At 40.0% G+C, this 22754-nt stretch overlaps 2 protein-coding genes across 3 annotated transcripts in view; one reads left to right on the top strand and one right to left on the bottom strand.

Moving 5' to 3' along the window:
* Positions 1-2523: 2523 nt before the first annotated feature.
* Positions 2524-14495, bottom strand: snx18a (sorting nexin 18a). The gene is made up of 2 exons (XM_044197748.1): positions 12523-14495; positions 2524-3986 (listed from the first exon to the last, which is right to left on the bottom strand). The coding sequence occupies exons 1-2, from the start codon at positions 14030-14032 to the stop codon at positions 3733-3735; spliced, it is 1764 nt and encodes a 587-aa protein (XP_044053683.1). The 5' UTR covers positions 14033-14495; the 3' UTR covers positions 2524-3732.
* Positions 14496-19906: 5411 nt separating this feature from the next.
* Positions 19907-22754, top strand: part of arl15a (ADP-ribosylation factor-like 15a) — a 103731-nt gene continuing 100883 nt past the window's right edge. Inside the window, exon 1 of one of the 2 annotated variants that reach the window (XM_044197750.1) lies at positions 19907-20291. In XM_044197750.1, coding sequence (XP_044053685.1) covers positions 20280-20291 — 12 coding nt within the window. In that variant the 5' untranslated portion in view covers positions 19907-20279. Of the gene's footprint in view, positions 20292-20570; positions 20686-22754 lie in introns of those variants that run through there. The other variant, XM_044197751.1, reaches the window with a different exon arrangement.

Here is a 22754-nt window from a genome sequence, read left to right as displayed (position 1 = left end):
CAGATTTTCTCATTTTTGGGTCTTCACCACACTGATGACAAAGACAGAATGTTTCTGGTTTGTATTCAGTGAATTCCAGAGAGCCACTGCAAGTCCAAAAGGAGCCAAGTCTCATAGGAGCAGTAATGGCAACTTATTTTGGACATGTGGTGTTTCTTATTAGAGCTGAAATGCTTTGACTGCCTCGATTACAAATTCTCCCAGAACAAATCCTCCAGAAAATCACAATCAGTCTCTTGTATCTCTTGTTTTCACCCTTCAGTGATTACACCGTGTCATGCTCTGTTATCATGCTCACCCGCAGCATCTGGAAGATATTTCCGGTGCTCCTTATGTGGCCATCGGTTTCACACACTTGACGTTTGTGTCTGTGGAATGTGGTCAGCTGCTGACACTGTTCTGTCTCAAGAAAAATCCAAGTCTGAATCAAGAGCTGTTTTTTCCTGCATGTTAGACTGTGGTGTATAAGAAGCCCACCCCCCCTAGAATAACTGCACTGCACAGAAGATGATGACCTAACACAAAACATCTGCACTCTGCATGTTTTTGCATGACATTAAACAATGACACAATCTTGCAGGCCAAAAAAACCACAATGACGTTATTGTTCTTACTATATGTGGATCTAACATTATGTTAATTTCAAACTTTCACAACAATCATATGTAGCAAGAGTAGCTGTATGTAAACTCTCTCAACCAAATCCTTTTTCTGAGCTATATGTGCATAACATTTATCACATTCACTAATTCAGAACAACCGAAGCTTAAGGCTGGGAAGAGCAAGAATGTAAAAACAGGAGCACCCATTTCCGCGGGCGTTGGCAGTATTGACAGAAGGCCTGAGGGATGATATTACTAAAGGCTGTGTGCATCTTGTTGTGGTTATGTAGAAAATGAAAACAAGAGATTAGAAAAGTAGATGACAGGAAAGAAAGGAAATGGGGAGAGTTTGCACTTTCCAAGCGGACTTTATTATTATATTATATTATTAGCCATGCTAGCAGTGTAGCTCTGCAGATGGTGGTCCACCACTGACACCAGACTGAAATATCTCTATTGGATGTATGCCATGAAATTTGGTAAAGACATTCATGTCCCACTCACAATCATCTAGCATCATCTTTCATCTAGCGCCATCATCAGGTAAAAATCTTAAATTGTACAATATTGTTTTATGACCAAATACCTACAAAACTAATGGTATTCCCATCAGCCTCAGCTACTTTGTGTTTAGTGTTAATTTGCAAATTTTAGCATGCTAACATGCTAAACTAAGATGGTGAACATGATAAACATTATACCTGCTAAACATCAGCATTTTAGCATTGCCATTGTGAGCATGTTAGCATGCTGATGTTCAAAACATCAAAACATCGCTGTGCCTTAATGCAGCCACACCAGAGCTGCTACTGTGGCTGTAGACTCTTAGTCTCGGTGAAATTAAAAGGCATCTGCAGATCCCTTAGGAAATGGATTCATTAACTAAAGAAGCTCTAATGTTTGAGGTCTTGTTGCATTTTATCACAGTACTGAGTAGTGTCACAGTACATTTAATTAATATTATTTCTAAATTGCTTACAATTTGATTTCTTGGCAGGAGAATATACAGTTGGTAACCTTTTCTATCAGTGTTTCTGTACATTTCTGTATTCTGGTTTCAAGCAGTGACAGAGGAGGACAGGGCAGAGGAGGAGGTCTTCTGAGATAATCTGCTGGTGGGAAGATATTAACATATAAACATATTTACAGAACTGAGTGATTGCTTCTTGAGACCCAATGGTGATTAAAGCAGCTACTAAAGACAAAAAGACAGCCAAAAAGACAGCACTGCTTGACAGTATATTCACCCAAAGATAGTAAACAAAGGGGCAGAATTGGACAAAACTGATGATTTGCACAGGGAGAATTCTTCTAACTAATCAGACCATCCTAGCGAGAAGAAAACATTATCTCCAATAAGCACTGTTCTGCATCTTGGTTATAGGTGGTGGTGATGACAGCTAATAAGAAACTCTCCCAGCTATTTTTGACCATCTCCTGTTCACTACATGTTCACTGTCATCCGCTCCGCCACTTTTAACAGAGGCCAGATGTCCCAGATGGCTGGCCGGGACCTGCGCTGTCAGCAGATCTGCGAGCCGATCGTGAGCTTCGCATGAAACACTGACACGGCACACCAGTCCTCCAGGGATGCAGCCAAGGAAACCTGCAGAGCCACACAGTTTGCTCTCTGTCTTCCTGACATTATAAAATGGTATGGTGGCCACATTACATGGGTCGTATAAATTCTATAGTATGAGTGTCTCAGGCACTTTGAAGGACCATTAAAAGGCAAATTAAGCTGTCAGCACATACACAATTTTTTATTGGCTTTCTCCCCAGTTGTTCACTGTATTCAGGCTCTCAGGCTCTGGACTGAAGTGATCAGACATATTCTGTCCAATCAAATGAACAATAACAAAAGACAAAAGTAATTACATATTTAAAGTACTTGACAAAACACACAGGACCAACCAACAGCTTTCTGTGAAGGAGGAATTTATTTTGTGTCTCTGCTTCTATGTTAATCTCTTCATGATGCAACCAACATCATAAAGGTTTAAAACAGCAGTACAGTTGAAGTGTACTATTAAAAAGACTGCATTGTTAAAATAGGTGAGGAACCCTTTACCTTCTAACAGCCTGCCTCTGAACACTACCCCAAAACTAAGCCTGAAAACCAACATTTTTGTTGACACAAATTCAGGTATACGGCATAGCAAGTGTCCATTATAGTGTCCATTATAGTGTCCCTTAAATTCTGCAAGCTTAAATCAGCACCAGTGCTGGCTGTGCCATGTGTAAGGCATGGGTTCCTTATGTCAAAGCCGGTAATCCTCTCTTGATCCTGATTTTGTCACACTGTGAGTGCTGAAAATTAATCCTTGGACCACTGGGGAAAAAAACAGCACAATCAAACAATATTATCTCCCATAAAAAACTTTCTTTTTTTTTCAAAGACTGCAAAATTTGTAGCTTTGTAAAAACAAATAGGATATATCTTTACATATACAGTATATAAAGCTTTTTAGTAACTAGTAACAAAAACCAGAGAAACGTAATCAGAAGGCACAGCGAGACAGCGGTGACTGTAACTGCTCAGCGAGGAGACTGTAAGCATTTCCTCCTGTTTGTCCGAGGAGAGAGATACCAGGAAGGCCTTGTGTGTTTCCAGAAGGCAGTGTGTTAGCTACTGGAGCAACGCAGCTCCTGGAGTGGCAGTCACTTTTAACAGTCAGTTAAAAACAGTGTTTTCAAGGCTAAAAACACTTGATACATGAAATCTTGCACCGGGTGTGTAGGTAGCAGTGGAAGGTTCTCTCTCTGCAGGTCATAACACTGATTAGATTTAATTCACCAACGCACCAGACAAAGTGGTGCACCATCATTATCACTGATTCTCATTAAATCAAAAGGCATGAGACTAATTTCATTAAATTACATGTACTCTCTTAAACAAGGACATCCAGTCCCCTAAACAATGTGGCCAACACACACAGAAACCTGGATTTGGTTGAAATTTCATTATTACTGGAGCATAATCTCCTTGAATGTCCCTCCCTGCTGGATGAATAGCATTCAGCACTATGTGGTACTAGCTGTTGTTTGCCAAAACTCCACTGGCAGGGAGGTGCATGGTCATTGATCATCAAGGTCTAAACCCACAGGCTGAGACGAGACAAGCTATCTATTACGCGTTGTCATATTTCTGCAAAGCCTCCTCTAGCTTTCCTGTGATTTTTTGGAAAAAGGCGATCTGCTGCCGTAGATAGTGCTGCATCTGTGCCTTGAAGTCGCGCACGCGGATCTGGTGGAAGTGCTGGATCTCAGCCAGTGTGGCACAGGAGATGATGTTGCAGCGCTCGTCGATGCCTTCGGCATGTGCCCGGTCCATCTTGCCCTCCTCCACATGCTTCTGGCTCTCTTTCACCTTCGTCAGGGCTCCTGTTTGGGGGATAAGAAAGCAAAAATAAAAAGAAAAAATAATCAAGATTTTGTTTTTTGTTCCATGATCCTATTTATAATTATTATCATGTTTATTTTTGAAAGTGCTTCATGAGAGTGCATATTCTACAAACGGAAAACACTCACACCACTTATTTATGTTCAATCAAAGTAAAAATCATCCAAATACTATTTTAACTGATGTGGGAAAACAGCCCACAAGAAGGCCACGTTTTAAACAGTGTTCCTTCCTTATTTCCTTAAACCTAATATTTAATTAATCAAACCGACATCTGACTTTCAGACTCTTTCACAGGAAAGTTAATTAATAATTGGAATATTCTTTGCTATTAAGATTCAAGAGCACAGCTTGACAGTAAATGTATAACTTCAAGGAAGTGGCCAAAAATAGTTTCATGAACAGTTTGTTCTAAACTCCCTGAGAACCACATCTATGTCTATAGTTAGGGAACTTGAGGGGGCACGACTAAAAAAAAATCTATTGCATCATGTCGCTTCAAAGGCCTTTTCCAAACAACCATTTAAGGATACTGATACCAGTGATTGTTGGCAATTTCAAGGACATAATATTAACTCGGACAACTGCCTACAAATGTGAACAAGTCTGTAGTAAGACAGATACTCTGCATATAAAGAGTTTGTAGTTTATTATGACTAACTAGATGACTGCAGTAACCTAACTGAGTGTTGTTTCCAAGGCCAAGGAGCATTTTATTGGCTAACTATATTTTTCCCTTTCAACGTTAAAAGTGAAACATACTGTTTGAAAATACGAACAATAAAGCATAAATTTAACATTAGTCTTGCTTGTCCAAGTACATAAGCTAGGCACCCACGTGGTATGTTAGAAAGAAATAAAGAGTCTGATCATACATTTTTCATATTTATACTGCTATACAATAATGATGTTGTTTCTTTATTTCCATGTCTTCTACATGGATCATCAACTGGTGGAGATGCTGACTTTTTACCCAGGACATGCAGCTTTAGCCTCAGTTGTTTAGCACAATATCATGTGTGTAGCCATTAAGAGCATATTTAAGACCTCTTTCACAGGATCCTCAGTTTAAAACAATTCAGATGGACATTTTCAAATCCTTTTACACAAATGATTTCATCAAAACAGCTAAAAAGCTTTGCACTCTTTAAGGAAGTTTGATTCGAAGATATTTCCCATCACTGTCATTTGGTGGTTAGTGATGAGTTTCAATTGCGTTTTAGTTTAGCTGTCGGATATTGCTTTGATTACTACAGGTGAATTTAAATAAACCATGACAGGGTCTGATGGCACCTCTCCTACACATCTACAAATAAACTATACTGTGCAAAAAACAAATCCAGCATGTCACACTCATACTGCGAGTAAAACACCTCTGAGTTTTCACACTGCCAGGAAGAGCTACTTGCTGTCGTCACTGTGGTGGACTCTTGTGGCATAAGAGGATAGAGACATGATGGTTTACAGACCTCCCATTTTGACACATATGAACTGTCACTGCTGCTGCTTCCTTTATAGACCCTCTGTCAAGTTTTGCTTGCTGCAGAATAAGCCTTCAGCCATACTGGTGCCAAAACAAGAAATTAGCCTACAACTTTCCAGACAGATGGTTCCATGGGAGCAGAAGGCAGGGTCAAAACACCAGGAGCTCATGACAGATGACTTATCGAACTGCTGACATCTTCTGACCAGGCAAAGGAAGAAATGTCATGAGCAATAAGTGTTCAGTCGAAACACAAGCAAAAGTGACAGGATATGACCTTCTGTCTGATCCAACTACTTAAAAATGTTTACATGTCACAGCTGGAATCAAAGAGGAAAGAAAGAATTGTTTGTTTGGGCTGTGACATGAATGCTAATGTTTGTGTGCTTACATAATTTCTTAGTGTTTCTTAAGGTTCTTAATCTTCATCTGTCGGCCAAAGAGGGGAAGTTTGAAAATCTTTTAATTAACTCTGCAGCCCTTGTGATATTCTAAGAAGAAGCAGGTTGTAAAGCCAGACGCATCATTGCTAGTGTAACATCAAGTATTTTATTACATTTCCTTGTTCTAGCTTCTCAATCGTGAGGAGTTGTTGCTTCTCTGTGTTTCGGGTAGCTTACTCTGTGTTTTGGACTGTTGGCAAGACATTCAAAGATGTCACCTTGTCGTTTAGAAAATTGGGATGGGCATTTTTCAACATTTTCTGACATTTGATTGACCAAACGATGAATCGAGAAAATAATTAGCACATTAACTGATCATGAAAGTAATCATAGTAGTATCCCTGAGGTGTTTTAAATGAAACTTGCTGTAGACCCATTTGATCTGTCCTAGTTCCTTGTTAATGTGGCAGAAACATTGATTGGCTCAATACGTTATAACACAGAAACCAACACTGATGTACTCTATGTAGGTGTGATGATATAGTGTTCATAATGACATGTTGTCTACGCATGGCATAACCAGCTGACAGACAATGTCATCTCAGAGCGCTAGCTTTAGTGTGAAGGTGAGCTTTGTGCACTTAAGGCATGCAGCAAAACTTCCTGTATTGGCCTGTCATGGGATTTTCAAGTCATTATGTGAGTTTAGTCACCAGCACACCAGTTTAAACTCTGATTCAGCCTACATGTTTCCTGAATTGTCAGACCACAGAAGACTTACTGACCTAACCCTGCACTTTTGGCTTCTGTATACTTCTGTGTATTACAGCATGCAGAGCAAAGAAATATACTGACAAAGTCTCCCCAAAAAGACATGTCCTCTTCCCCCCAAAATCTGCCTTCTGGCTTTAGCTCCCTCAGATGCAGTTTAACCCAGATCTTTGAAATTTCTCTAATGCACAACATATTGAACATGACAGAAAAAGAGGCAAAGATAACAGGGGAACAGAGACAGGGGGTGGAAAAGACAGAGACAGGAACAACACAGCTGTCCAAAGACTTAAATGCCAATCCCAAAGGTGTTTATTGTACCTTAAAAGGTCTCTGGCCTCCTGTGTTTTAAAAGCCCACTAATGGACTAAGGAGGAATAATTGTTACCATAGAGACTTTATGAGAAAGGCAAGAGTTCAGTCATAGAAGATGGTGTCAGCAAACTGTAATATAGAGAGCTTTAGAAAGCTATAGAAAGCTTTTTCACATCTTCTGCAAGTAAGCTTTGCAGGCCTATTGCGAAAACAAAACCACCAATAAGATACTGAGTCTGTAGGCCTGCAACAGGGCACAAAGTTACCACCAGCCACCAGACAAATATGCAAGTGGCTGGTAGATTTGCTTCACTCACCACCCAAAAAAAAACCCCCAATGGTAATCTATTAAGTGGCTGGTACATTCATATTCACTAGTCAATTGGCTGGTGGAGAAAAAAGTAAATTTTGCACCCTGGCTACAAATATTGATAATTTTCATTATTGAGTAATCTGCTGAATATTTTCTCAATTTTATCGATTGCTTAGTCTATAAAATGTCAGAAAATAGTGAAAAATACTTATCACAATTCCCCAGAGACAAGGGTGAAGTCTTCAAATTGCTTGTTTTGTCTGACCAACAGTCCAGAACCTGAAGATATTTAATTTACTGTCATAGGTGATCGACAGTGTGCGGGGGCGTTCTTTTACAATCAGAGTTTATGATCCAACACACCTGTCTGTTGGACTTGCTGGAGAACAGGAACTTTGTATTAAGTGTAATAAACAATAATAATAATAAAAAGCAATAGCTCCTCTTTTAGATTTTTAAGTCATGCCGTATTGCATCTGATGACTTGTTGTACAACCGCTGCGGCCATCTTTGCTTTCCCAGTTTACTGCTACTCAGTGACTGACAGAAAAATACTGGACACTGCCAGTATTTGAGATACCGGTACATAATGCTGTCGTGTTAATATAAACCTATGGAGATTCAACATATAGTGCTACCGATTACTGCTCTACTCCAGCATCACGTATAGTGATTAATGAGGTTTGTAGCATACTGAAGTGTCACACTATAAATAAGAATAAATCTTGATGAATGCCTCTGAAGAAATCCTCCCTGGGTGCACGGAGGTGGCACCGAGCCCTCCTGGACTCTCTGGAGGCAGCAGCGTCAGCTCTTACGTAATCCCTGGTTATACAACACCGAGCTACTGCGAGCCTGTGACCAGGGGCAATCCCCATCTCATCACTCCACCACCTCCGTCATCCATTTGTGCATGTAACAATATATCAGACAGACCTGCAGTGTTTACACAAGAGTGTCAGCTGAAAGGCTGACTCAGCAGCAAAACCTGACATCTTTGTACATCGGTGCTTTCTCTTACTTGCCTGCCATTGTTTTATCACTTTATGTGATGATAAAACTGGTGAGACCAGACAAAATACAGCTCTTAGTGATGTGCTGGACAGATCAAATTAACAAGGGAAAGAGTGGGCCAAGCCAAAAAGCATTTCATCAACTTAATTACTTATTAACTTAATCTTAATCCACAGATAGGCTTTATCTTACTTTCTTCTCCTACTGGATTGTTCTGTATGCAGAACACAAATTAGTGAAACAGCTGATTAAATTAGTGAAACAGATCATTGTAAACTACAGTATGTAAATGTGATTGAGAACATTCCTCCTTGCTTTTAAGTTCATCAATGTGTGCTCTTCCCTGAAAATAGTCTACTTTGTTAACCTGATAAAGACTGATAATAGTCTGAGCATTTTTATCTACTGAATAAAAACATTATTTGCAAATAAACCGTAGGAGTGGGTGGTGCTCTATTATTTTAGCTAAAGTGATAATATGCCCTGGTCTAAAGTTAACAACAAGTTCTTCCTCTATGAGGCACAGCAGGCAAGATCAATATTATTACACTGAGTAAGTGTTTGAACAAGCACTTACAGCAGCATAACTGGTTGCATTTCAATATTCACTTGACAAGTAGACGTGTGGGCTGCGATAAAAACAAGAAGTAGAGAGAAATGTGTTTTAACCTCCACATAAGCTGCTGGACCATTTTTAGACCGCGATGTTTGCATTCAAAAGTTTTAATGTTCAATCACCCCCTTCTCTTCAGCTTCAATAATGCTGAAAAAGAGCATTTAAATTTTAACAAACGTAGCTTCTTTGCTAATCGGCCAAACCAGAGTTAAACCTAACTTTGGATTGTAAACTGAGCATTTATAAAACCTTCTCCTTCCTTCCTCTTTCTCAAGAGCTTGAAATAATAAAAAATAACACAACTTAATGCTGTCAAGGCCACAATATCAGATTAGGACTACAAAAATAAACGATGGGAAGCTCGATATGTTTTTGAAAGCAATCCAGATATGATGTCAATATCATTGTGCCAGTCAAGCTCCACGCTAATGGGGTCCCTAAATAGGTGGAGATCAATAGGGTGATGTTCAGTCCCTCTGTGGGAAAGCTCACATTTCACTGGTCAAAATCAAATAAAAACCTGCCTGGTGTCTGAGGTCCTAATGAGACAGATATAGGGAGCTAAAAATGGAATTCAGCCGTTGATACGACTGACAAGCAATGTTTTGACAGGTTTCTCCTAAAGAGAGCAACAGTGATAAGACTACAAGACCACCTCAAGAGATAACCTCTTAAATAGGGGTAATGACCAAGATTATTAGCCTCAACCTGCACCTTTAAAGCTACTATAGTTACAATTTGACTTTCTGACTGACTTCAAATCTTGTTTATCGCTCCTCCAATGCACTACTCAGCCCCCGTTCACCTACTTGGCCCACTGAGTTTCTGTGTGACCACTTCTGTCGCGGAAATGTGAACTCTGGTTTATGACAACAAAGGATATGGCCTAGCCTCTCTTCAGGTGTCTAACTGGGAGAAGACAGCAATAAACCTCACTTCATAACAGAAGAATAGCACTTGTGGACATTTCCTCCACACGTTTATCAGGAAAGGCGTATTAAAAGCGAGCGGCAGACGGGTTAGACGTACACAGGGACTGAAAAGGAAGTGTTTTATTAAATATACGGGAGACTGAGAGAAAGGAAGAGGTAGACAAAGGGCCAGACAAAATGTCAAACTCAGAACATGTACAGGGCTAGTGTACGTTTTGATATGCCAGTGAAAATTAAGCTATCAGTGTTTATGGTTTCATTAAAAACCACCTATTCTTGCACGTACTTTTCTCCCTAATTACAGTCATTTCATTGCAGTGTTAACAGTTGACAAGTGCTGGATGATTCTACAAGACCTTGAGGTGAGCAGACAACATAAGTAGACTTTAGAGCATGAATGTCAAGTACCTTTGCAGTGGGTATTGGCATTCAACGCTCCCTGGAAACACGTAGGCAATTTGAGCAACAAGCAGCCATTCAGTTGTCATGAATGAGAGCACTACTATATCTAATGTAATGCAGGCACATTATACTGTTAAGATATATCATTGTCACTACCATGCGGCATAATAAGCACATACTGAGATTTTAACAGGAAAAACAGGGTTGAATTTGAATTTTTGTCTTTTATTTTTTCTATAAATAGAAAGAAATTAGGGAACAGGTTCTTCACCTCCAGAAGGAGAAAAGAAATGAAAAAGTGTGCATGAAAAAAACTGGCTCAACCGGACTGATAATAAATGGAGAAACTAAACAGCCTCAGTCCACTACAAACAAGATGAGATCAAAGTAATTTTGGATTCAATATTCTACAAGCGGCTCTCCTTTCAGCTGCTGCATGCATTCCATGACTTTCCCGTCAGCTTTGTTTCCAGTCTGCCAGTGTGGTGAAGCCCTGTTTCACTGCACTCCATCATCTTTTCTCCACATTGTGCCCACAGCAAGGTCTTCCATGAGTGTTATCAAATCCGAGTTTCTCATCTGTTGAATTAGGCTGAGCTTATCACACCAGACTGTGTAAATGGCTGTGTCACCTTATTTGGGCTGTGTGCGGCCTATGTGGCAAACTTGATTTGAGCTGACTGGGAAGTTTGTGTCCCACTGCAGCCTAAACACCGTCTGTCCTGTTTCCCCAGTGTTGTCTATTGTGGACTGAATGGACCCAGTGTTTGTAGGGGACCCAAACAATAAACCAAGATGTCCACGGGGGAAGGTAGCGAGTTAACACAAGTCACCAGCAAAATGCTAAACTTAAGTTGTGGTTCTACTAAGTCACTTTGACAAGTTATGGTTTGAAAGTCAATGTTTTGGAGCCTTGTACCTGATAAATGAAATACTGGACACCAATGGGGCTCTACAAGTAGATGAAAAGTTTATTTTCCCACCCTAATCTGAAAGCCATGTGATTTTAGTAAGTTAGAGCACTGGGACTGAACATAATGCATGGAATGAGAAGGATTAGTTCACATCATCCTTTAATGTTGCAAGTGTGTATAGGCACATGTCCTATATGGTGTCCTACATGGTACTGTTTCAGGTAGGGCTCCCCAATTTCCAGTTGTCAGTGATTGTAAAAATTTACATTTCATGTGATTTAAAGAGACATCTACTAATATCAGCACATAAAAATGTTCAGAAAGCAGTCAGTCAGGTATAACCTACGGTACATTGAGCAGGAGCAGTTTGGTTTGAGCTGCATGTTTCCTTTAGATTAACATTTTCTCTATCTCATCAGAAGGAAGCAATTGTGCAATTGTGCCACATTTTCACACAGCAGTAAGAGCTTCTCTCTAAACACAAGCGCTACAGTGGTGTGCCTCTTGCAAAACAGTATTGCCTCTCATGCGAGTGACATTTTGCCACACAATGAGAACAATCATTGGGGTAGGGTCATGTAGGAGGATGGCCTCGATTAGTCTAACATTGACTTTATGTGCAAAGACTACAAAACATGTGGACAATCATTTGTGAAGGATTCAGTGTTGTGATCGCCAAGCCAGGTAGGCCATTCTCCGTCTCCAGAGTGCTAATATGTAGTACGTCACCCGTAATGGAAAACCAAACACAGCCGAACGGGTGCCACCCATTTGACTAAGCAGGTGGGACAAACAGGGGCACAAGCATGTAAACCTATTTCCAAATGCAAACACTCCCTATTTGTTTTGCAAAGCGACATAAGCTTTAGTTGTAACCTGACTGCAGTCTGTTGTTGACAAGTCTTACAATTAAAACTGCCTGAAACAAAGCGCGTTGTTTATCTTTTTGCAGCCAGCAAACACACTTATTTCTTTATTTTAAAACCTGTTCATTGTGTCAGCCAAACTTGTGATAGGAAGTAAGGTTTGGAAACCGGATCTATGATCCCACAGGGACCATATTGGTTTATTTTATATGTGTATATGTGGTGAATTTTAGATGGACTGGAACACTAGGATTATGAAACATTTCAGTAGACACGTTTTTAGTGAGATTTGTCTGGTTGTCCTGGGATTTGAATTGTGTGTAATGAAATGAAACTAAACATTAAAGGTTGGCAACAATCTGTGTCCTGATGTCATGAATCAAAAGACATAAAAAACATAAGAAGAATTTGGTTACAGAAAGGCTCCTGTGAAAGCAACCTTATTCAAAACGATATATCAGTGAGTGAGAAATGTTTTAAAATGTGTACGACAGTGTTGTTATTTTACCTTTCTGGACATGGATGATGTCTGGGTAGTTTGCCAGGTGTCCTTGGTAAAGAGCTAACAAATCCGTGATGGGGTCAAGATCCTTGCTGGGCTGCTCAGCAAAATACTCTCCAATGGATTCATACGCCTCCCCAGTGAAGGAGATAGCCTGGTTGAGTCCAGCAGAGTACGCCTGCTGGTCCATTTCAAAGGCTTGGCTGAGGAACTTGAATGACAGCCCCACTTTCTGATATTCTTTCTTAAAGCCACTGATCTGCTTGCGGGCAAACTCATTGACAGTGGCGTTGAGCTGCAAGGTGCTGTCGTCCATCCTTTTGGTGAAAGTCTTGAATCCGTCTATTTTGCTCTCGACCTCCTGGAAGTCGAGCGGAGCTGCAGGGGTGCTGATAGTGAGGAAAAAGTTGGCTCCAACCATCTCGTCCTTCTCTGCCTTCCTCTTACCCTGCTTCCAGGCCTTCTCGTCTGTGCTGTTGCAGGTGAGGAAGTGCTGGAAAACATCACACCTGGCCAGGACAGGGTGGCTGGTCATGTGGTTCATCCACCATATGAGGCCTTTCCTCCTCTTGGAGATGAAGTCCTCCTCAAAGCGCCCCGTGGCCTGCTTCTCTGGGATGTGTGGCACTGAGATAACAGGAAATTTCTCCACCAGCCGAGCGTACAGCCAGTCAAAGTGCTTATACCTCCTGTTCACCTGGTTCTGAGTGTGGGTGGGTGTCAGCTTATAGGAGATGTAGCTTTTCATACCCTTGAACTTGGTCTGTTTAGTAGGGTCGTCAATTGTACACGCGAATGGGTATGGGTTCTCCTGCCACTCAGGACCATACTGACCCATTATCACGCAGATCTTATCCCCATCCTTCACAAAGCCTGATGCCTCCCCGAGCACAAACGCCTCTCCTCCTGACTTCACAAAGGTTGAAAACCTGTTCAGGTTCCTACTGACTGTGGCAGAGCTCTTTGCTTGCTGTGCATTACCTCTTGACATTGAGGATGTAGACACTCTGTAAGTGGATGGCCCATTGCCTTCAAAGTCACGATACCTTCCTCCTACAGTCCCTGGCTCATCTGCAACAGTAGAGCTGTCATCCCAGTCATCATCCCAGTCGTCATCGCTCCCTTGGCTGGGCTGTTGATACGTATGCTGCTGCTGTTGTTGTTGTGTGGGGGCTAAGAAAGAGGTGAAACCAGGCGGAGACGGTTTAGAAAAGTTCTCAACTTTCTTCTGAGAGCCGTCAAAACCTCCGGATGGGACGTTGGCGTATCGGGAGTCCGGGTAAGTGTCCCCAGATGTGCTGCAGCTGTTGTTGTTGAACGTGGAGGCGGCGTCGTTCCTCAGGATCTCCACGTAGGAAGCGGGGAACAGTCCCCTCTCTCCTTTGCTGTTCGCCCCCTCAAACCAGCCATCGATGTCCTGTTCGCTGTACAAAGTTAGGACTTCGTTTTCCCTCACCGACACCTCCCCGGGGTTTTCAGAGTTGAAGTCGTACAGCGCCTTGGCTCTGAGCGCCATGATTCACCACAGCTGGAAGAAGACCAGGGCAGCGGGCTAACTTATGGCTGGCTGGTCGGGACAGGAGGGACGCGCAGAGGGCAGCCAGGCTAGCTCAGTCAGCCCACCCGAAACTACTCTTAAAACTCCGCGTACAAACTTCTCGCAGCGTGAGAAACCCCTGTTTATATCCCTTTCTCCGCTGCCCCTCCTCTTGATCAAACCTGACAAGAAACTGCGGTGGTTTTAAACCAGAGGTTGCAGTGTGTAAAACTGCAGCGAACGTATTTTCCGATACGAGACTAACCGGAGCTCCTCCAGTCTCCCTCCGATACGAGTCGGACGCTTCTGCCTTCACGCGCTGCGCAGCAACCGCACGTCGACCAGGCTGAATAATCGAGGGCGGAGCTACAAGATGCTGCAGTCCACCCAGACAACACAAATCAACCGTCTGTGAGTGCCACAAGTAATCACAGACCAGCCTCACCAGGCTGTGAGGGCGGTCTGTCCCTTTTAAGAAGAGTTGTTTTGTGAGCAGGGAGATAACAGTGGAAAAGGTAACCAGGATTTTTAAAATACTGACGTTACGAGTCTTACAGAATCAGCGTTATTGGCCAAGCACATACAAGGAATTTGACTCCGGCTTTAAGTTGCTTTCAGTGTTCAGTTCCAAGAACAACAACAAGACCGAAATAGACATACTGCTAAAAACAAGGACAACAAAGCTGAACAAAGATAGGTAAAAACAAAAAACAAAACAAAACATTGAACTATTATATAAATACAAGTATGTATCAAAAATATGTGTATATATAAATATATAGAAAAAGCAGCAATGAACAACAACGTAAAATGTGTATATATATATATATACACTTGTTTCTGTAAATTGTGAACAAATACAAGTAGCTAAACGGAATACATATTGAATGGGTACAATGGTAAATATTACACGTGGCTTTTATGGATAAGAAGTGTTTTTGTCAGTGGTATAACTAAATACATTTGCAAGATTGAACATTTACAAATTTGAGGTACTTGTAATTTAATTTTTATTTAATGCTACTAAATATTTATAAGTCACTACATTTCAGAGCCAAAATACTTTTTTTTTAGCTACATTTATCAGACACCCATAGTTACATTTCAGATTAAGATTAAACATAAAAACCTATGATGAGCCTATAAAATACAATGCATTGTCATAGATTACCCAGCCCTAAATATAATAGCTAAAATTAGCTCCACCTCGACCAGCTACAACAGTAAAATACTGCTTACATGTTGATGCATCACACAGTAATTTATTGTTAAAAGTGGTGCAATTACATAATATATAATAATATACAACTGCATATTTTAACTTTTGAGTGTATGTGTGTGATATTGCTACCTTACTAGTATATGGATATTTCTTTTACCTTTTTCGGTTTAGTTAGAATAATAACAAACTACTAGGCTTAGAATTATAGATTTTCTATCATTATTTGACACATTTTTTATTAAAAGATCTTATATTTTTTTGATAGGAAAGGTACAAAAAATGCATGCATGGAAGCAAAGAAGGCAGCCCCTTAAAACAGTGTTAATGCTTAAGTATATAATACACTATTCATTTTATTTTGTTAACTCATTAATGGCATCTGTTTTCTTATGTTCCCATCACATATTCTGACATAGTGCAGCAGAGGCCTAAAATTCATAATGTATCTTGATGTACTCAGTGATCATTACTCAAGAAGACTATTTCCAGCAAAACTGTAAGTTGCACATAGTGACAGGTTGCTAAAACTTCCACATTCCCTAAAATACTGATCTGCGTCCTCAATGGTAGCATCATCTCATTAAGACTAATGAGGTAACACAGGGCCATAGCTCTTTGTAGATTTTAGAAATACTGAGGTCATGTGTCCAAGTCCCCCAAATGGGTTTTTCATATCTTATTTAAAAGTTTCCTGTAAATTATACATTTTATTTCCACACAGTAAGGTCTAAAAGCAATTCCTCACACTGGGGAACAAAATTCTGGTGGAGAAAAGTAATGAACCCTTTATTTAATTTATTTTGATGGGTTCAGTCTTTAATTGTAGAATGTAAATGCCCACTAGGCTGCTAAAGCCCCCCCCAAATTCATAGAGAAAATACAGAGGACATGACCTCAGTGACCTCAGTGGTAGCTACATCCTTGATGGGAACCAGTGATCCATGTCCACTTTCATGAAGTATCAGCTTTGATGTCCCTATTTAACTGGGTATCATATAGTATTAATCACAAACTGAGCAGCACATCATAAATTCACTTAATTAATTTCCTTCTAAAAAATGTGAGCTTTAAATAAAGCACTGTGGAATTTTACAGTATTATAAAGTTGAGGCCAGTTCGCTATTCATAGTCACAAAGCCCAACCTGATTTAGCGATTTAAGACTAGAAGAAGAATACAACTGATATAGATAGTAAATTTGTCATCTTCCATCATCTGAAAGGAATGTCATCTCAAAAACGCTGACATCATACTGACTGGTTCACACCATTATGGTTCTACCCCCACAGCATTATTAGATCAAGACAAGACTGAACAAGCAACATCACATACTGTTTGTCCCCTTTTCAGTCCAATGTTATGCTATGTAATGATATATAGACCACTGATCTAAAAATACATGAATTTGTCTATTGATCATTTAAGCAGGCAGTTATTCTGTCTTAGACATGGATGGCTAAAGGTTTTTATTCTGTTTTAGTCTCTCATTCTCTACCAGTAACCCTAAATGAGTCAACAAAGCCCTCCAAAGAAATATGTGTAGCTACAATGGACACACAATCAATAATCCTTGCTTGTGTGTGGTGGATGGGAGTTTGTTAATACCAGCAAATAATTATATTTTATAATAATGCAGTTCAGTTCAGATTTTTACTGTCCCACTAGAGTAAATTATTTTTGCAGCAAGGCAGCATAGAAGCATAAAACATAAACACAATAAAAACACAATAAGAAAGGAAAAGTCTCCTGGCCATTTAAATATTTAAAAACCTTTTCCAATGGGAGACTTTGTTTTGGGTGGAATGGTTTATTGATGAGATGCACTGAAGTTGCCGACGTAACATTTGTTAATGAAATCTTTAATTGTTTTCTATAATTAACAGGAAATAGCAGACGCTTTTGACATGAATCTCCCTAAACCCTGAAGTTCAGGTTGTATTAGTTCTGTAACTAATATCTTAAAATTAGATAGGGGTCTGTCCCATCAACTACACAAGAACATAAACTGGTGATTCCAGAGTAAAGGTGACACTGACACTGGCCAGGATCCTTTTCAAGGTGAAAAAGTATATTTTTATACTGATAAAGTTTCATTTCATCATTTTGATTGAATAGTTTAGACATTAATTTTCATGGTCTAATGGTGCATTAAGGATACAGCTTACTTCAGCAGCTTCAGGGCTGGCAATCTGTGAAACATGCAATGAAACCTGCCTTATGGAGCCGCTATACAACTAAAAATTGCTTTAAATGGAGAGTTTTAGTGTCCCATGAACAATATAGAGTTCCTTTTCCCTGTAAAGGATATAATTCTTACAGAAACACTGATTCCTTTTTTTTTAGCACAGAAATGGCAATATGTATATATATAGATCATCAGCACAAATTGTTGTCTTCTGACTACATTCAGCTCTCTGGTTTCAAACTTTGGTGGTGACCTTCGCATGTAAACTTAAACTGAAAGTTGTTTTCTTTTATTATAGATTAATAAAATCCAAAAGCTACATTAACTGTGTTTGAGTAAATAAAAATGATTATTTTGAGTCATAATATATAAGCACAGAGACATATGTGCACAACCTAAACCACCCATGATGTGTTTTGTTGACATCCTGTTATATCAACAAACCATTTCCTTTGGGAAAGATGTATACTGGAAAACATAACAAGGCCTGTAATGATGATGTGCCCTTTACGCTGGTAGATACTGCCCCCTTGTGGCTGTTTTGTTGTCTCCCCCCAGAGACTGCATAGCAATTCTTTACATTGGGTAAAAAGAATATTAATGATAACAATAAAACTCAGAGTAAAGAAAGAGTTTGGTTCAAATCATTATTGCGAAGGCAAATATAAGGTTTCTTAAAGTACTCAGAGCTTTCAAGAGTGCATCTGACCTTATTGCTGTCACATTTTTACCTAAATTAAGCAATGCCATTTCATGCATTAAATATGAAATGTAACCTATGATATAACAGTGTATGGCCTTATAATCATGTAAATCATGGGGGCACCTGTAGCTCAGGTGGTAGAGCAGGTCAGCCATTCATTTTCAGGGTGATCCCTAGCTCCTTATGTTCATTTGTCAAAATGTCCTTGAGCAAGACACTGAACTCCAAATAGCTCCTGATGTGTGTGTATGGACAAAAGCCTCTTCTGAGTGAATGTGGCATTTTACCACCAGATTTCCTCTCACATTTGACTGGGTCAGATATCCTGAAGAAAACAACACTACTTTATTCAATTTACACATGCTTAAATATTCTGCACATTAAAGTTAATGCAATAAGTCTTCTTACCTTACATCCTCCATACCTGTCAGACCTGTGCAGAGGGCATCCAGTTCACCTTCCACTTAACTGTGTTCAGGGAGATTTCCTTTATAGCACAGCACATGAAATATTGAAGAGGAGTGTGGTCTCTAGAGAACAGGAATTACTTCAGTATGCAGCTTGCATCACATTAGTAGACTTCTGATTTATGCTGTTCCTCTAATCAGGATCACATACTGTAATTGCTTTGTCTGGGCTCCGTGTTTGCTTCCCACTAGATAATTCTTGCTAATTTTTGTCCTGTTAATTTGGTACTATCTGGTATGATGACTTTCCAAGTCCAAAGAGGGTTTACTGTGCAGACTGTTGGGGTAGTAATGTAAATCAAATTAGCATTGTCCTGACATTTAAAAACAAGAAGCAATAAAAAAACCCCAGAATAAAATCAATTAAGATGCAATAAAATTTGATTTTAAAAAAATGTATCAAATGTAATAAAATACATACAATGAAATAAAATACAAATGGGATAGACCAGAAACACAGTTAAAGTGCAGTAGAGAAACCAATCAATCAAAGGCACAGGAGAACAACATAGTTTTACATTTTGATTTGAACGTGGCTGGGGCGCATTTGAGATCAGTAACCAAATCTAGGATGACACAAATGCTGTTCTGACACTTGACACACATTAACACATCACAAGATTTTGCATTAATCTGACAAATGCACATCCTTTCTGTTATTCACCTTCGTCTGCCTGTATTGTCTGTGGTCAGGCCTACGTGCTTCAGAGGATCCAGTCTTTGACTTTGAACAGTGTACTTACTGTGTCATCCCCTTTCATTCATTATGTATTGTGTAATGTATTATGTCAGAAGCCAGAAGCTGTTTTTGTGCTGCTTCAGGCTTGATAATGCTGTGGAAAACTGCATGAATGTGTAGGCACAAGGTCAGATTCTTTCGTTTGGTGTTGGTTTACTTGTTAAAAATGGAAAATAGAAGCAATTGTGATACAATACAGAGCCACCTAGTGGTGCATATCCCAATGTTGGAAATGTATTCCCTCCCTCTCCCTTAACATAACAATTTAAGGCCCACCCTTTTAATCTTGCTTTAAAGTAGCCTTGCTTTTATTGAATATTACTTAAAGTTATATTTTTATTTCTACCGTTTTATTGCATTAATGTTTGTCCTTACTGCCTTTTAATTTGTTTGTCTAAATGTTCTATGCAATTTGATGTAAAGCACTTTTAATTTTTAATAAAAAAAGACCGTTTCAGCAACGATTCCTCCTCAAAATGAAAATAGCCACCATGTGTTTGGTCATGTGACCACGCTACGTCCGCAAAACGACGTGCGTGACGTAGCGTTGTAGGCTTTGCTGGTTTCCTCAACCAAACACTCAACTGATAATTGTGTGATAAAAACTGGAAGTCAGCCGGTGGACGTGGGGCTACTTATTCAGAAAAGGCACACGAACCCAGCGGCCCTCGTCGTTATAAACAAACCCAGTCGTTTCTGTGGTGAAACTGGGCTTATTGGTGAAGAAGACGGCGAAAAAAAATCTTGCTTTTAAACCCACCTAAGGCTGGTTTTTATTTTGCTGTGGCTGTCGAAAGGCGGGGAATACAAAGCGACGTGTGGCCAAAGTCATTAAATTTTGGACTCATTGAAGCAAAAACGGGATTATTACAAAGCCAGTTCGTGCTGCTGTGACTGGTCAGCGATAGTACATGGATTATCTGGTAAGTAAATTTTATCGAAATGCTGTGGTATTCCAGTCAAATACTTGCTCTAACGTTTGGTTTCTTGCCAGTTGGGATTCTTATCAGATAGTGATGTCACTCAGGTGTGTGGCTATCAATAATTATGTGTAGTAGCTATTGTTGTTGTTTTATGCTAAGGTGTCAGCTCTAGCCTGAAGCTTTTACCTATCAGTGTTGCGTGAACAAGGTCTAACTGGTTGACCCATACCCCGATCTGTTTACATGTGAAACACGATAACTAGCCGACTAGCTACGCCCTTTAAGTACTGTAAGCTATGTATTGTGGCATGAGGATGTCACTCACTGTTGCTGCCGAGGATAAAGCTGCACTGTGTGTTGGATTAGGCTACTTGGAGTCAAGATGTCAATGGAAGTAAGACACTCTGTAACTACACTGGTTTGAGATATTAGTCCTGCATATTTGCCATACCTGTGACCAAAATAATTGTTATAGTCCACGCCACTGTGCCAACTTTAGCGGGGAGGTTATGGTTTTTGGGCCTTTGCCAACATTGTAGGGATGGGATGGGTGCTGCTGAAAAAGTGCAACAATAGAGAGGAAGCTGTAACTGAAAGCTTTCCCTGGGAATTTATAAAGCCAGAGGCAAAAAAGAGTACACAAACATTGTGCTGTCATCTCACATGATGGGGGGCAGAGTGATGGTGTGAACTGTAGAGGAACTTGCCCACCCAGTGTTATCAGCTTGTTTATAATGGGCCTCCCAAGATGTGGGTCCTAAAAATGAACTTTAAACTTCTGCTTCATTGAGACGATTCTTGAGTCAAGATTACAAAGTCCTATCTGGCAACTGGCACCAGTACAGTTGTGCTATAGTTAATGCAAACTGATTAATGTCTAGCTTTTCTGTGGCTTCTGGCCTTGGAGTAACCAATCTTGTGGGGAACAAAGTAGCACATTCATAGTTTACATTAGTTATTCTGTAATCTTAGTTACATGTCAGTGGAAAGTTGTTGGTACTAAAGATAAAGACAACAGGCATTGTCAAAGGGAGCACACTCGTGACATGAAATGATAGAAACTAATTTCACCCTCAGCTCCCTTCTTTTTCTATTGGTATAATGCAATAAGCTACAACTTCTAACATTGCCTATTTATTTTGGTCAGTTTTTACCGTGTTTAGTCTTTCTGAGCATACTGAGAGGGGGGAAAAATTCCACTTTACTTGCTTGAGGATTTAAGATTTTCTGTGACAAACAGTTTTCTGTGGAAAGCACAGCTGTAACTCTGTGGACTGTTGGAGCCCAGTACTTGGCTGTCCTCAGGGGTCAGGCACTCAATAGGCGCATGGCCTCCTTTCCTGCTGTGAAACACTGGAGACCTGGCACAAAACCTAGGCCAAAACTATGTCTCTCTCTTTCCTATAAATCAATAGGAGCTTGTCACTAAACCTTTGATAAATTATGGCAGTCTTATGTCCTGTTCATACTTTTAGGTAAGGGTTTTTGATCAGATTAGACCAAAAAGGATATTTGGGATGAACAGGAATGGAAGCACATACTTATTGCACATTTCTGGTTTAAAATTATGACCGTAGCAGAGATCTTGCCTGTGGTGGATTCTGTTTCAACTGGGAGCTTGAGCATGTTCAAGGACTGTACTCCTGCATGGTCAGCGTAGTGTTAAAGACCACACAAAACGACAGCACTGACAGAGGAATTTCGTTCTGGCCGTTGGCATGATACAACCTTACCAAATTACAAGTGCACCATGTGGCCAACTCTTGTCTGACTTGTTGCAGACACATTGAACATGTTGTGAGTGACATCAAAGAGAGGAAACTTTGCGTGTGAGAACCAAACTATGGCTGTATTGATAATTTCTAAAACCCATTTAAGAACAAGCAGCATTATTCTCTTGAGGTTTTACTGTAGTAGACACTACTTTTGTAAATAGAGACTTTTTCTTTGTCTATTATTGCTTAACATGCTGTTATGCTTGCATGGTCATATTTATACTACTGCATTATTTGTGCTCATTAATGGCTGTATGCAAATTAACAGCCTGCAGGCTATTTCTCAAATCTTACACATTTGCCTTTGTTGAAGAGATGACCAACTATTTATTTCTGCTACACATGAGTGACTAAACCCTCAGGTGGACTGACATCCAGGTCATTTTTGTAGCTCTGCCCTAAAGGAAGCCAGATCTGTAAAAACAAATTCTGTACGAAAGCATTCATTTTGTCTGTTGTAGGACAACCAGTCTGGTTTTTGTGGAATCTAAATTATGCCAAAAATTCAGTGACAACAACCCTAAGGCAGAATTGACCTCAAACCATATGGTGATGATGGGTGTGACAGATGACTGAAGAGAGCCTCCTCTGTTAATGGGCTGGCCCACACCTCAACTCATCCAGCTCATGTTCAGACAGAATACACGGGAGGAACATTTAGGGAAAAGGAGCAAAAGTGAGAAAGTGT

The sequence above is a fragment of the Siniperca chuatsi genome, linkage group LG5, assembly GCF_020085105.1.
Source record: "Siniperca chuatsi isolate FFG_IHB_CAS linkage group LG5, ASM2008510v1, whole genome shotgun sequence".
Classification (NCBI taxonomy): Eukaryota; Metazoa; Chordata; class Actinopteri; order Centrarchiformes; family Sinipercidae; genus Siniperca; species Siniperca chuatsi.
Note: the sequence above shows the minus strand (reverse complement) of the source record. Positions and strands in the feature narration are given on the sequence as shown.

Bases quoted from the DNA above. Each gene is read 5' to 3' on its own strand.
- snx18a (XM_044197748.1), bottom strand. From the start codon at position 14,032: ATGGCGCTCAGAGCCAAGGCGCTGTACGACTTCAACTCTGAAAACCCC. The intron at 3,987-12,522 runs GTAAAATAACAA...TCCCCCAAACAG, and splicing joins CATCATCCATGTCCAGAAAG to GAGCCCTGACGAAGGTGAAA.